Source organism: Phaenicophaeus curvirostris, chromosome 9 (genome assembly GCF_032191515.1).
Source record: "Phaenicophaeus curvirostris isolate KB17595 chromosome 9, BPBGC_Pcur_1.0, whole genome shotgun sequence".
Lineage (NCBI taxonomy): Eukaryota > Metazoa > Chordata > Aves > Cuculiformes > Cuculidae > Phaenicophaeus > Phaenicophaeus curvirostris.
The window spans coordinates 6411281-6427745 of NC_091400.1; the positions used below are offsets into that span (position 1 = coordinate 6411281).

The 16465-nt window shown below is 39.4% G+C and overlaps 1 protein-coding gene across 1 annotated transcript in view; it reads left to right on the forward strand.

The window, feature by feature from the left end:
- SHOC2 (SHOC2 leucine rich repeat scaffold protein) overlaps positions 1-16465 on the forward strand; it is a 66122-nt gene that overhangs the window by 32571 nt on the left and 17086 nt on the right. Inside the window, exon 3 of the mRNA XM_069864231.1 lies at positions 8969-9106. Within this exon, the coding sequence (XP_069720332.1) occupies positions 8969-9106 (138 nt within the window). The remainder of the gene's footprint in view (positions 1-8968; positions 9107-16465) is intronic.

Genomic DNA, 16465 nt, shown 5'->3' on the forward strand with positions numbered 1-16465 from the left:
TAAAACATTTCTTAAAAGCAAAACATTTAACACAACGTTGTTTGCAAAACATGTAGTTCATCAAAGTTTAAGCGGGCCTGGAATCTGCTTTAAAACACCTGACCTGAAATGGCTTGTATAGTCTAGAGGAAACCCTAGAAGAGGTGAACCTACCAGCACGGAGCAGGCGGGAAGTAGTCTAAGGTTTGGTTCTATTTTGGGCTTTAAACTGTCTTTAGTAGTTAAACAACACAAACTCAAATGAGGTGACTGCACTCGGGGAAAAGTTGCTTTGCATTTAAAACAAGTGGTTTAGAGAGAAAGAGGAAGCGTTACTATCTACAGTAAGTAAACAGATGAGTGCATTTCTGGTCTTTTTTTCCCTCAAGAGTGCAGTACCTTTCATTCCCTTGCATCCAGTCGCTTTATTATAGGTAGGATGACAACAAGACTCTTCAATATTCAGAAGGCATCTTAATTTTAAATAGTTGTTTACTCAACTGAAGTCATTCAGGAAATAAAAATAATGAAGAAAATATTATCAGTACTTTGGAAGAAGAGGGTCTTTTAGTTACTCAGCAAATTCAGGCTCTAGGCACCTAGCCAGTCATTGCTACTAGTCATCTATTGGGCTTCTCTTAACATTTTTGCAGCAACGTATGTATTGCTTCTGCATTTTTAATGTGATTGAAATTATATTAGTCTGCATAGTCTTGATACACACTGTTGTATTTTCAAATATAAATAGATGTGTTTGAATAAGATCTAGAACTAGTTAAAAATCCATTTAACCGAAAACATATTCCAAGGTTGGTGTGTTTGGTTTTTGTTTTTCCCTTTTAATCCATTTTTTTGCATGTTTAGCTAAAAGCTCTGTTCAAGAGTAGCTGAGTTAGAGGGAGTTTTCATGAAATGGCTGTGCTGATGTGTAACAGCTTCCTGATGCTGAAAGGGGCAGCATCCACTCCCTTCTTTGTGGCTTCCCAGCTGCTCACTCCTCCTGCCTTTTTCACCTGAGCTCTTCCTTGGCGAGCTGTTTCATCCTACTAACCCAACGGAAAAATATTAGTAGTTTTGCTGCTTTTCTTGTCTGTTACTTTAATTAGTTGAATTTAGTGAGGTTTCAGATAAGACTGGAACTGGTGGAGGAGGAGGAGGGGGAGAGCATGAACTGGAACAGGGAGAGCAAGACCACTTCTTAAGACCACTTCTTTGCCCTAATGGAGTTGTTATATCAGCTTGACGTGCTGCAGCTCACTTGCAAAACCTCACGGGTGGGATTGCTTGTGTTGTATAAAAGCACGCGAAGTGCACTGCAAGTGGTTTGAAGAAGGACAGATTACTGTCTGCAGAGAGCCATTGAAAGTGCATCAGATTGTTTTCAGAATCTCTTTTCTTCCTGTTTATCCCTGCTTTCCATGTCTTTTTCCACAAGACCCTGTGTAGCTTATTGGAATCTTAGTAGCGTCAGCTTAGCTGCACCTTCCTGAAGCAGTTTTTTGTTACATATTTATATATAGCAGTGGGAATTCATTGAGTCAAGTTTCTTGATGACAAAGTTACTCTACATTGCTCTTTGTGAACCCAGTCTTTTGTATAAATTACATCCTACCTAACAGTGGTGATAAGTGTTCAGAGTGCATCTTGTCCAGTATCCTGCTTCTGACTGCAGCCCTAAGCAAACACTTGCATAAAAATGGTGTGAGTATATATATGAAGCTTAACCTGACTCCTTTCCCAGATCCCGCTCTTTTACTATCAGGGATTTCCTGAGTCTGGTGCAGATTGTCTTTTTAGTAATTCTCAGTAGACTCCGCTTTGAAGAGCTTGACTATTTTTTCCCTTTAAACTCCTATAAACACTTTGCATCTTTAGCAAGGTCTACGAGTTTGCTTTGAACATTGTTCTTGACTAAAAGGTCACTGTTATGCAGGTGTTGAATAGTGAGTTTGTACACAGAACTTGTTCACTTGGCTGTTGAATCTCAGGTGGCATTCATGAAATGAAACCTTAATGGAAAGATTTCTAGGCTGAAGCTTTGCCAAAACACAATCTGGAGGGATTTTTGTGGAAATGAGTTTAGAAGGTGGACTTCAGCTTCATCGCCATATTGGGTCCATTCCATTGAGATAAAAAAGTTGAAGATAGAGCGGAAGAATGCGAATGCTTTGGTGAGTCAGAAATTCAGCACAAGAATGATGAAAACCAGAGGAACTGTCTTGGGATAAGGCCAAGCAAATGCTTCGATTTGCAGGCTGTCACTTAGGCAAGCCTTTTGCATTTTTTGTATTGAGAGTTTTACTGCATTCCTCCATGTCGTGTTGAAGGAATTGTTCTGCACAATCAGGTTGATAATATTTTCTTTGCGAAGACAAGGTTGCATCTTATACTAGTTTTGGGTATTTTTGTCTTGGCACCCACAGCTCAAATAGAAATAATATTATCAACATAATTGAAATTACATTTACATGGTTTCTGCAAGTTTAAGACTCCAAATATTGTGTTTTCTGTCTTTGAATGCAACTTGCATTCTATGGAGAATCTGGTCAGGGCTGTTCTGCAAGGGAAATATTTTTAGATTGTAATTCAGGGAATCTGCCTACACCAGACTTGGAATGTCTCTGAGACTCTCTTCTGTTCTTCCCTTCCCCCATCTACCCAATATTTAGATCATTTGTGGTTTCTTCACTACTTTGAAACTCTTTTTCATAACACTTGCACCTGTTTGGTTTTCAGCAGCATAGACAGCAAACCAGATGTGTTCAGCTGTGTTACTTCATGTCTGTTCACACCACGCTGAATATAGTACCTTCTTGTTAAATGACTTGCTAGTTGCAGAGCTTTTCAGTGATGCTCTGAATTTCATTTCCCCTTTTTTTTTCCTAGCAGACTTGACAATATAGAGAAATATTTCTTTACTTTATTTGTATCTAAGAACCCCTTCTTCTGTTTGAAGGAAGCCAAGTTGTGTTCCTGAGTGTAGTTGGCAATGCTAATGTCTACAGTGGTTGAGATGATTCTTATGTTTTTATGTTCTAATGCGGTAGAAGCACGAAGCTGTGAATGGAAGTGGAATCAATATAGACATTGATACGTGTGTGCTGCTCCTTGGAAGTCAACAAAAGCGATTGCTTATTTGATGCAGTTCTGGTTGCTTTTTTGAGCTGCAGGAAGGGTGAAGAACTTGATTTTGGCTGGCCTCAGCTTTGGTGCCTGGGTTCTGATTCCTGTGAAAGCTCTTGTGGGGACGCAGTTTTGTCTTGTCAGCTTATCACATTCCTCCTGATTACACTTTCTTCAGACTGGCTTTAAGATAATGATTTAAGTAGTCCTGCCTTTTTGATCTACTTGCAGAGCTTATTGGGATGATGCCCCAAGTGTAATTCCAGTAAATACGGACAGCTTGTGGGAAGTCCAGTGCCTTTTTTTTTTTTTTCCTAATATCAATGCTGCAATTATTTTAACTGAATGCTTTCATAAGTGCTGAACAGGGGGAAATAATCACTTCCCTCAGGCAGCCTGGTAGGTGGTTAGCCTTTATTATTTAAGAGTGAGCGCACTCTCAAAATGGACAAGGTCCAAGATGCGACCCTGTGTTCAGCTTCACCAGATCCTTCCCTATAGAGCTGTGTCCTCGCCAGCTGGTGCGGGGCTGGACTGATTTACAGGGTTATTCTGTGCCAGGTGTAAGACTTTACCTTTGTTTTGGCAGTTTGTGAGGTTCCTACTGGTTTACTGTGGTGCCCGTCTCCAATTCTGCCTTGAGCTGTTGCTGTTTCTTCTCTATGTTTCACATTTAAGATGTTTTTTTGAACACCTTTTAGATTTTATTTTTGTTACTTTCAGTTATAAACAAGTAATATGTTTTGCTGTTGTATCTTGTTGAAGCTTCTTTTGGACCAGATTTTTAGTCTTCCTTTTCAGTTGAGCTTAGCTTCGTGTTTTGGAGCAGTTCCCATAACCAGATCTTGTTGCACATTGTGCAAATTCTAAACATTCTAAATTCTGTGCTTCTTGTATGAATATTTTAACTTTGGCAGATAAGTGACTTGTGACCGTACTGAAATTGCATTCTCTCTCCTTAGTAACTCTTCTGTGTAAGTTATAGCTGTATGGTAATAATTTGAAATAGCTCTGACTGCTTAAACCGTTCCTTTGGGCAGTTGGTAGGGTGCAGCAGGAAATTCAGGCTGTCTGTTACAGTGATGTGCTCAGATCTCATAGAGAGGAAAAGGGCTCTGAAACTGTGAAATTGTTTTTAATTTTTTTCTATAACCAGGGCATTTATCCCAGCGACATCTATAGACAGAGATGAATAGCTACCAAAGTTATGGGAAATAGGTGTAATTTGTTCCCAGCATTGCTATTCTCTGATAATTATTCTTTATAAATTAGCTTACAGCCGGTGTTCTGACACACCAGCCTGAAGTCCCACTAATGTTTGCATTCTCCTCTTCCTTGTACTTTCCATAAGAGTCTTGATCCTCCTGCTGTGTCATCTGCCACAGGATTTATCATGTTGTGAAGGATTTCACAATTTTCAATCTGCTTAAGCATGGGCAGGCATGGAGTTAATCCAGTGGAAAGCAGGCTATATTACAAATTGTGTTTGGCGTCCAAGAGTGGTGCCCACGGAGTGAATTAGTGGGAGGAGACGGTGAAGCCTGTTTGCTACTGACCTATACTCTCTCCCTATGTGACTCTTAATTTGTGTGTACTTTTATATGTTTTTAATGAAGCCGTGTTTTGTTTTTTAAATGGCCAAGAAGAATTTTCAGAGTTATGTAAGTCAGGGCATGTAATTTGGTCCTCTTGTCAAAACAGGCTTTCAAGCTTGGCCATGTAATGGGACTGTAATTCTGCCTCACTATGCAGAAAACATTACTCATTTTGTAATGCTGGGGTTTTTCAGCAGGTATATTTAGCTTTGTCATACTATGGAACATTTAGTGTCTGTGCACATGAAAACAACAGGGGGATTGCTCATGCCACCCTTAAGGGTTGCGGAGAGGTATACTTAGCTGCATTTTTAACAGTGTTTTTAACTGGAAGGTGGTTGGGAGTCTTCACAAACTGTTTTATCTGAATAATGCATGTGAATTGTCTGATATTTTTATCTTGTAAAACCTTTTAAATTATAAATTTTTGAAAATGACATAATGGGGTGTATCTAACTGTTTTATGAAGGTTATTTAGAGAGAAATTGCTTTATGTATTTCATATGGATATTATAATAGAATCATAGAGTAGTTTGCATTGGAAGGGACCTTAAAGATCATCCTGCCATGTAGTGTTACTTCTACTTCAAAATCTTTTCTTGTCAAGCTAACTAGTACATGCAATTTCTGTCTGCTTTCTTGGCAGATTTTGAGCTTCAGTTGCTTTTTTTCCTTTGCAATTAAAGTGCAATATAATATTTAAAGGGAAAAAAAAGGGACCTCTCAAACCCCAGCACCTTCCTGTTTATTTTATAATTGTTCTGAGGATACTTTTATTTTTGTACCTGAGTAAATCTTTTGTTTAGTCAAACTTATGTTTTGATTTTGACATACACTTCTTAGCCTGGCCAAGCAGAAAGTCTGGACCTTAGGTGTGTCTTGGTGAAACTTGCTTTCTCCTTTTATGAGAAGCATTTCCTTTGGTACAGTTGCTGCTGTTCAGACAATAAGGAAGACGCTTTCCGTCACTGAAACAAGCTGGCTTTACATCGACTCTTCGGAAAAGCATTGTGCAGATGGCCTTAAGTTCGTTCTCTTCGTTCTCTTTGTTCTTCCAGATCATTATTTGTTTTATTGATTGTTTATGCCATGTGTTTATCCTGGCATTATTTTTGAAAGAGCTGCTGTTGTGCAGCAGTGCAGAGCACAGTGCGTCCATTCACGGGGTAAATCGGTGCCCTCGGTTGCTGGTGAAAGAGCTGCCCCCGTTCTGGAGCTGCTGGCTGTGCGCTCTTCTGGTCCCACACGCTGGGATGTTTTCAGTAGTGTTGGTCACGCTGACTGCAGTGTCGCTGGTCCTCAGACCTCTGTGCACACAGAAGAGAGAGCCTCTCACCCAGGAAAACAGGAGTTTAAGGAGCAGACAGGGCAAAGGGTGGTGGTTGGCCACAGGGCGTGACCAAAGTGGGTTTATAAAGGACCAGACCCATTTATTTCCTTATCTTTCTGATTTACCCTACTTGTCCCGCCCAAACCACATTGATTTCCCCTTTCCCCCTTCCCTAAAGATCCCATAGCAACTCTTACCATCCCAAGTCTCTCTTCCTTGCAACCCATAGTAGCATATACAGTAGCAGCCTGCAGTCTGCAAGATGTTTTGGAGAACCCTTCCATTTACACTCACTGTGATGGGTCTCTCACCAGCCACAGGGCTGATGGCTCTCCTGGGACAGCCAGTATTTGGGTTCACTCACCTGCTGCTGGTCCTCTGTGTGCCTTTGCAGGTGGAGGTGAGCCTTTACCCCATCACCTGAACTATTTTCACCTTGTTAAGTATATTGACTGTAAGAAATTTTTCAATAAATCATTGAGAACAACAGGAGAAATGTACCTTGAGTGCTTTTTGTTGACTGGCACTCCGTATTGTGTCTCAGCAATCCAAGTTCAAGTATTGGAAGACTTCCAGTGCCAACAGCACTTCACCTTCCCTCTCCTTCTGCCGCTAGAGTAAAAAAAGGACATTTAGGTAAGATTATGGAATCATAGCAAGGTTTGAGTTGGAATGAACCTTAAGGAACATCCAATTCCAGCCCCTCCGCCATGGGCAGGGACACCTCCCACTGGACCAGGCTGCTCATGGCTCCATCCAACCTGGCCTTGAACACTTGGCCATTTTAAAGTGTTTGCCAGTGTCTCTTTTTAAAATAATGCCTGCAACTTTAATATAATATTAAGTATGGTTATCCAAATTAAACCGAAGTGTGAGCTTGCCTGAATTTCTTTGGCTATATAAACATGGGCATCTCTCTCCTTTTTTTTTCCCCCTCACCAGAATTAGCTGGTGAGATGTTTGTTTCAAACATGAAGCTTGCTGTTGTCAAAGTTTTCAGCAGGTGCAAAAATTAAGTGTGGCAAATGTTGCTGCAAAATCCCAAGTCTTTCTTCGACTTCAGCAGATGTAGAGTGGGAAGAGCCAAGTAAATGAGAAATCAGTGTGATGAAGTGAAATTTATGCCACATTTCAAACTTGACATCATTGCTTTAGATCTGAAGTGAAAACAAATGAAAACAGCAATCATGAAGTGAAAACTAGTGCCCCAAAGTGTGCAAAGGTTCGTGAGTTACCTCTATAAAAATTTGTGGGTTGATCTGTTTGTATATTTAAAGGGTGGGACTTTGAAGTCTTCCTCGAGCTTATCCACCTTCTATTGCCTTCTACACTTTGCCCACTTGTTTTCCCAAATAACAGAATGATGCTCCTACCACAGAACATTAACTTTTGCTTAATTTGTTCTTAAATTTGCTTTCTTCTTCAAGTCAATGGCATTGAAATGTGTGGTTTATGCAGTGCTAGATATGGCATGCTTGGCTATTGACATTTGTTGCCTGGAATACATTTGAATGCTGATTTAGGAGAGGGGACACACACAGAGTGGTGGACGAGCTGCTTAACCACCACTTTTACATTTCCATCTACATAGTTTCTAGAAAACAAATCCCAGTTTGGGTTAATAAATGCAGGAAATAAGATCAGTTATGTATTATCAGTCTAAGAAAAATAAATAATGAAGCTGTTGGGGCAGGCTTTTTTTGCTGGCCTTTCATAACTGTTTCGTGATAGGTGGTAAGTTTTGTGGTTACGTGAGACCTGCAACTTAACACAATATCTGAATTTGTAAATATTTTATGATTTATCAAATGACCATTTGTGATCGTATGCTGATCTAATAGGTAGACACGCTGCACATCAGAACTTGCCCAACCCAATCCTTCAGGCCTGTGGGAAAATCCTTAAAGGGTTGTGTCAAAGATAGAGCACTGAAACTTAAAAATAGACATTTGCTCCTCAAAAGGAATTTGCTACTCTTCCAGATTTGTTACTCACCGAGTCATGCTCTTAAGTACAAATACAATGACCTCATCTTTACTGGATAGAGTTGAAGCTGTTCAAATAACTTGCATTAATTTCACCTCCACCAGCTGCAAAAAACATGAATGCATGCACCTATATCCATTTACACACATTTTTTTTTTTGTTAAACCCAGCAAGCTATTGCTCAGAAAATGTTATGTTTGTCATTAAAAGAGGTGAAACTACTGTATGCACAGAGTTGTGCCTAGCTGTACTTTTAAACGAATGTGTAAATGTCAGGAATGAAGTGATGCAGTGTAAAGTAGCTCTAAATTCTAAGCAAGCCCAATCTTTTTTAAGGCTTAACAGATAAGCCTTTTATTTCAGACTTCTATTTGCTCTATCTCTGCTTGCATATATAAAATATAATGATCTGTGCAAATAGATCTATAGTTTACTTAGCATGTGTTGCCTTTTTTGTAATGAGTAGAAATGATAAGTCAGGACTTTGTGTGATTATCTAAGTTGCCAGCCAACTAATTTCCATGTCTCTTAATTGTTGATTTTGTGCCTGAGAGTAATTTATGGTATAAAAACAGATCTAAAATTTTCAAAGTTCAGTACAGCCACTTACACCATGATATTTTAAATGCGTGGTCAGCCTGAAACAAATATGAGATATAGGTTTTGTTTTCCTATTACACAGCGTGAACTATCAGAAGAAAATAATTCAATAAATAAGATGCTTTCAGAGAATCTGTAGCAGATTTGAGTTTAAAAAAATTGGCGATCAGGTTTTAGATCTGACTGAAATTATGATCCTGTAGTGCCTTATTTTATATGTATAGTTTAATGGAAACAATAGCTTTTTTCAGATTATCCCACAATCTGTCTGATTCTATTAATCTTCATGTGAAAGTCATTGTCTAGAGCTGTGCATTAAAGAACTTGATTTTTTTGTTTTCTTGTGTGTTTTTAGGTGAATTGTGTAACCTCATAACGCTGGATGTAGCGCACAATCAGCTCGAACATCTTCCGGAAGAGATTGGAAGCTGCATGCAGATCACCAACCTTGACTTGCAGCACAATGAGCTCTTGGACCTGCCTGAAACCATAGGTATGTGAAGAGGTTGGAGAAGAGAAAATAAATCACAATATTATAATGTTCCATTAGAAAAGCAAATTTGAGAATGAGTATTTGACTGGTGAATGTAGAGTGACTGCTATTCAGCTCAAGGCAGCTTTACACTTGAGATAGAAAGCAAGGTGTATGTGTTACCTTAAATGTAGTTTCTAGCTTTCTGAATTACATTATTAAATCTAGCTGCGCTGCAGAGTGTGGCGTCATCTAAGAATCAGATGTATAAGGAAAAAGAATCCATCCCTTCTAACTCTGATTTAAGGTGTTGTGCTTATGAATAAATATCTACATCTTGTCTGTCCATTCTGTGATGAAACTGAGCATGTAAAGGAATAAAGGGCTGAAAGGCTCTTAGCTGAAGCATACTACTTTGACAGATAGTTTTAACTAATGTCATTGGCTAAAGAAAAATAGAACTAAAAAGATAGATGTTTTAAATGAGTTCTGTATGTTTTATGCTTTCCCATAGAACAACTGAAAAAAACCTTCCAAGTCCACAAAGTCCATATTCTATTGCAATAAAATACAGAGGATTTCCAACTTCGATTGGGAATAAGACTGAAATAAACACTGTTCTGGTCATTTTCAGAGTCTCATTCAGGCTGAAACAACAAAATATGACTTCTAGTTAATTAAATCAGTTTTAAACAGATGGCAGAGAAGGATGCATACAGTGATTTAAAAAGATGAAAAACAAGGCCATCATGATTTTAAGCTCTTATTTTTCACTAGAACATACTTCTCAGAATGAATGTTATCACTTAATATTTATATTGAACATTTTGTTAATATACTTTAATGCATAGTAAAGTGAATGAACAGAAGAGCGAGGAACCACTTAACAAGACTCCAGCTCTTCTTCTAGCTGTAAATTGAGTGTGTAGCTATTGTGGCCTTTTGTTTAGAAAGTTTGACCTCAACAGAGTTTACATTGATGAAGTATCCACTGCAGCTAAACTTCCTTCCTGGATTGATGATATTTTTAAACTCTGGATATCCCTTTCCATCTGGAATTTGAACCCAATTTGCACAATTCATAAGCACAGTCTTCATTTTTGTAACTATTTCGTAAATCCTATTGGAAGCAGTTTTAAATAAAATTTGTGTAGAGTACAAGTCATACATAGGAAATGAGTGTTCTGCTAATTATGGGAAAAATACTACAAGCAAATGTGAGATTTCCATTGTCAGGGCTTATAGACCGCTGTTATTCTTGTGCAGAACTCACTGAGTTGTTTTGTGACTGAAATTCACTGAGTTTCTCAGAGGGCCAGGAAAAACTTATAATAGGCTGCAAACTTGTGCATACAGGGAAGGAGCTTTAGATGGGAGAGGGGCAAAGTTACTTAGGTTAAGTCATTTGTGATCAGCAGGAACCTGCTGACTATGCAATCAAGATAGTTTGGACTCATCTGTTTCTTCAGAAAGTTATTGTAAGCTTAGGTGGTTTGCGTTGAGTCACATTCATATCTGGTTGGACTGGATTTCTGCCTGTTTTGTTTTTCCCCTGATTTGTCTTTGTAGTGTTTGGAAGTGTATTTGTTTTTAAATGTATATATATGTCTGTTTACACGCTCATCAGAGCTCAGTGTTAATGATACACACCTCAACAAACCACCAAACAGAAGTATAATGGCAAGAGGGTGGAGTGTGTTGTGCCTTTAACCTTACACTGGTTCGGCTTCGCAGGAAAATGCCTGTTGTTTCTATTGACCAATGTGTAATAGCCGAGCATTTCTGTTTAGAGTTAAAACTTACAACCAGAAATTGGTATTTGCACCCCTTAGAGTTCACAAACAGCCAGGATTGACTACTGAAGGGAAAAACTTTAAACTCCAGCTTAAATGATAGTGATCAACCTACATTTCTGCATGTTACAGAAAAGGCAGCCGTAGCCAGTTCAGCAACATTGGCTTTATTTCTTAGTCATCGCAGTTTTGGTTCAACATGAAAGCAAGTTGTGGCTTGATTTTTAGATTAGAACTTGCTTTGTGGTTAGGATTGTTCAGCAAGAGGCTTAGAGTACTGAGAAAACCCCAGCCAGTAAATGGCGCGTGGCGTGCCTTGCTCAGTGCAGCTGCGGGGCGGCCTCTCCAGCTCTCTGTCTCCAGTTTCTGTTCGTGGATACCTGCCTGATGTTTGGCACCACTGGCTTTTCTTGCGACATTTACACGCAGCCAGGTTTCAGCGCGCTTAATGTGTGAGTGCTGTTAATTTTTCCCCAGTTCAATCAAGCTGGGGTGGAGGTTGCAGACCGGGTGCAAAAAAGAACCAAACACATTTGCTCGTTATAAATAGTTCATGCAGCGTGAGCCTATGAGCCCCCTGGTATGGAACAGACTTTCCATTACTGCCAGGTCTGTCCCCTCCTCCCCCACCTACACCCTTTTGATGGAGGCCTGTGTTTTTTTCTTGAGGGATGTTTTTGTCGAGCTGCTTTGAAAAACAGCCACCTTCCTTTCCTATTTCTTCCTTCCCTCAAAAAGGATCCTTCCCCCACCCAAAAGCCTTGCAAAATGCCTCTTAAATCGACTGCTGGACTGTATGTCCAAGTTTTGGTTTTACCACAGAAAGATTTCTGGACCTGCCAATAAATTAAAAAAAAAAAAAAAAAAAAAAAAGGCTTGTTTTCTCACTGACAGCACTGAACTGGGAAAGAGCTGTGAAGAAGGGATGTTGGAGGGTGACATGCAGGGGAGTGGCAGGGAAGGGATTATGCATCAGCAACGATTACAAGCGGTAGCAGAGCCAATATACCCACTCTGTACAAATACAAAGTTCTTGTTTCAGCTAACGCTTTATAAGCACAGTTTCGTGCAGCAACAAATGTCGATTTTAGATACTAGTTGTCAGGAAGTGACCTAATGTCTTGCTTTACAGATATTGGCTTAATACATTCATATCTGTATTTCTGTTGATTGAAAATTATAAAGTACTTTGTATATTAGATCACTTCCTGTAAGAAAAATGAGCTTTGTGGAACAGTGTAGCACATTCCAAGAGTCTCAACTCTAGAATCAAAGTCATAGTGGGATCTTAGTTGCTTAGTCTCTTAATTGCAGATTGTCCCTCCACCCCCATGGTGGGTGGTTTTTTTGGAGGCGAATTATGATCTGCTTTTATTTACACAATGCCTTGTCTCTGTATACTTAGCTGGCACACTTACATATCGAAAACATATATAAATGAAGCTGAAGAACCTACCATTTATATTAAAACGAACATTTGGATTTTTGAGACAGAGAAACTTTGGGTGGAGTAAAGTGTTTCTTTGGATTACAGGCTAGCTTAGAAAATGTTGTGCTGCAAATACCACAGTGTCAGTGTTCCCTCTTTGAACTTTTAATTTTAGCATTCTGTACAAACGTGTTCACAATTTAGCATTTAAAAGCACAGAAACACTTATTTGAGAAAGAAATTAAAATTACAGCTTTTTAAAAAAATAAGATTCTTCATCTGTTTTATAGTTTTCTAGTTCTGTGTCTTTCTATGTGCAGTTTGATTATAGTCAAATGTGCCATAATCATGGACATTTAAGGCAACAGACATTTTAATAAGAAAAAGAATAGTCAGTTGTAAATGTTCCAAAATGATGCTTTAAAAGCACAAAAAATGCCATCACTGGACACACTTTGCAGTGTCTGACATGGCACTGTTCCTAAGAGATGGTTAGGGAAATGAGAGGCATGTTCAAAGCCCTGCGCTGTGCTCCTGCCCTTCACTGCGGCACATCAGCTTGAGAAGCTGAAACCTTGGCTCTCGTGAAAGCAAATATTATGTGGAGTAGCCTTGCCTTTTTTGCTGGTTGAAGTTGTGCTAGGCTTCTAACCCAGTTAACCCCAGTGCACTTCTGAGAGCACTGTTGTGCTTTTAGAATCATAGAGTTGATAAAACGTGAAGCATCGTGGTCAGAACTGGGCAGATGTAATTAGTAGTGCCCAGTTTATACAACTTGTGGTTGAGAGCTCTGAGTCCCTAGAAGTCCAGGTAAATATACTTCTGTAGGAAAGTGAAACTGCGTTCAAATGGTATTTTAAGTTCAGCAGGCTTAGCAAAAACTGGACAAGTCTTATTCTGAAATATCTGACAAGCGCGCTGGCCTTGGTGAGACCCAACAGAGCCCCCGCAGCTCCCTCGGTACTCAGGGGCAATGTTGATATGTGACCGATGGGTTTGATGTTACTAATTACTTGCCTTTCTGATGGAGTAAAGTGCATAGGTTCCTGCTCCATCTTTGATGACAATTTTCATATTAAAATTTCAAGGCATGACCAAGTCCTTTGATCTGTGAGTGTTCAGTACTTTGCAGGATCAAGCCCATTTCCATAGGTTCACATCGGGAGATCTGATCAGTCTTCAGTGCTTTGTCTAAGCTTTTGTTCTTGGATTGTGCTATTAATGAAACATTTTGAGTTAGATTCTGCTAGTATTGGGCAATTGCAATAAGCTTGGGCTTTTCTTCGTTTCATGGTGGAAAGCAGTGTCTCCCATTCTTTTATTCTTGTTTTTGGGTTGTCATAAGCCTTTGCTACTTCTCTTGGTGGTCTCATAAAGGGAATTAAGCTTCTGCTCCTTGTTGGCGTCAGTTCTAGACTTAGTAAATGTGAAGCCGTGAAATTGGCTAGAAAATAGTGAGAGGCAGGAGAAAGTAAGTGGGAAGTGACTGCTTACTGCCTCCTCCAAGGCAGAACAGGAGGGATGAAGCAGAACGCTGAGGTGTCGACCTCGAACCAGTTAAAGCAGACTGCGCTGCGTGCGATGGGTAGGGAATGCTTGGGTGTTGGTGTTCGCACAGGTTGCTGTAGATGCTAGCAGATCACAGGGCAACGTGACGATTACACAGAAGGAAAATGTAATGTTGCTGCTAAATTCAGGAAGTCGCTGAGCCATGCACTGTTGAATCGACCCTGACTCCTGGGGAGGCTTCAGGGTGTGCTTTCCCCTTTCTGAGTTTTTTTAATCTTGGTATCTGCCCTTGGGCATTTTTTTCCAGAGAGAAGATATGAGGTGGATCTCTAGTCTGAGAATTCCCACATTCTTAATTAGCTAAAATTATAAATGTATCTTCATGTGTTATACGTTTTATGTTTACTGTATAGAGGAGGGCAGACTTAAAAATATTAAATGCATCTATCGCTTAGGAGAGGTTAATGTTTTTTCTGCATTGCGACTTGGGTGTAAACTATTCTTACAATGTGATTTACATTTATATAAGCCTTTAATTTCATAGAAAGGCTTTGAATAGTGAATTAAAAAGGAAAATAAGACTGCCAATAAAAAAAAAGAAATAAATCTTAGTAGCTTTGTCTTATTGTATGAAGTATGAATTGAGTGAAATGCAACACTTTCATTGATAGCCCAAAATAAGTGTCAACCTTAAATACAGGAGTTAAATATGTATGTACTGTTTCTCTGTAAAAGTTAGACTAGCTTCCATTGGCTTATTAGTTCTGAGTTTATGGATTTGATTTGTATTTTGGTTGGATATTCTTCCTGATGAGACTAGGACGGGGACAGTTTATTTTAGTGAATGTACATACCGTTATATAGAAATGAGATGCAGAGGCTAATATGTACAGCTATATTTTAACTGCAGCTCAGCATTTTTGGAATGATTTGTATGCTACAGAAAGAAAAAAAAGCCCCTAATCCCATTTTTTCTACGTAAGAAGCAGGCTTGGAGGAAGAGTGATTAAAAGGAACACATTAGAATCGAGACAAGTGGGTCTGTTACTTACATGCATTTTGCTGAACGCACATTAAATGAAGTTGAGTTTTCATAGCTTGGGACAGTTTTGGAAACATGTCAGGAAGCGTGTGTGCTCCCTAGCCTTATTGCAGGTGTTGTGTGTGGTGCATGGCAGATACGTGAGCCCCTGCCACTCAGTTTTTGCCAGCATCTTGCATGCATCTTTCACACATATGCAGTCAGCATCGATCATGGTCTTGAATGCGAGTTGAAAAACAAATAACAGCTGGCATGGTCATGCCTTAGCCTAAATTTTGAGGTAATGAGGAAAAATATGGCTTTGGTAGATACTGTTAGACTGAAAATAGATCAGAATCTCTGTGCTCTCTTCTAATGGCATTTTAAACCATTAAGGGTGGTATAATTCTAAATTTATGTTAAATAGCTTTCTGATAGAGAACATATTTTAGGAGAATTTCTAGACTTTGTGTAAGGGGGATAGTGCTCTTTGCCTTAAGCAGGACAAAAAATGATGAATGCTGCCAACCTTGTAGTTTGTGAGTCTGAATCTGCGTCCTACAGTGGCCTGATGTATCAGGAGAGGTTGGTGGCTGGACAGAAAAACTAAAATACATGAAAAGTCACTTTACTGTGAGACCAGTAAAATCTGGAATTTGTAAGTCAAGCTTTGTGTTGTGTTCAACTCCACTTTTGTGTTCAGAAGAGTATAATTACGTTTCATGCTTTGGTGTTGGTAGATGGTAGCAATGATCAGGAGGAATCATCTTCTGCAGTTTTCCTGAGTGGTTGCTCTCCCACACCCATCACTTTTCTGTCCATATTCCCAATTTTCCTAAAACATCAGCCTTTAGCTGTAGTATATTAAAATTAGGAGTGTTCCAGCCCTGCAGGTTGTAGAAAGGATTTGACCTCTCTCGGATGGTTGATTGATGATGCTAGTTGACCTTTGTACAAATTTTATAGGCTTTGATTTAGGAAGGGGCTGCTCCCAGATGACATGAGTAAGGGCTATGGGATTTTGTTCTGCTCACTGAGATCACCTTCAGGCTATAGTGCCCGACCAGTCACTTTGTGCTGTCACGGTGCTGGACATCGGCAGACGTCACCTTTGCTTGTGGAATGTGGCTGAAGGTTAAAACAGTTTATCTGAAGCCTTTCATTTTACAGCTATTGGGGGAAATGGTTTGCGTTCTGAAAGGAGCGCAGATTAAACATGCCAACAGCTCCTTTCACCTAAAAATCTGTGAAACTGTTCAACAGTTGTCATGGAGGGTGGCTGACATCTGGAAAAACTAATATATAGGAAGTACAAAGTGTGATAGAAGCATCTTCTGACTAATGGCTATTTTAGGCTGGGAGCACTGTTGTAATACTTGAACACAGTATTTAACCTATCCATAGATGGCCATCTCTGGCTTGTCTAGTCTCTCCTATACGGTTTTCAACTTTTTAAGACCCTTAGGTCTCATCTGCTTTGTAACGTACTCATTGAACCTCTTTTGGCTTTTCTCCCATATTGTCACTTCTGTTGTTCTTGCTACAAGATTAAAGCGATGTGATGTATTGAGCTTAATTAATGTATGGTTTGATTATTTTTTTTGTTTTGTTTAATTTTGGATGTACCA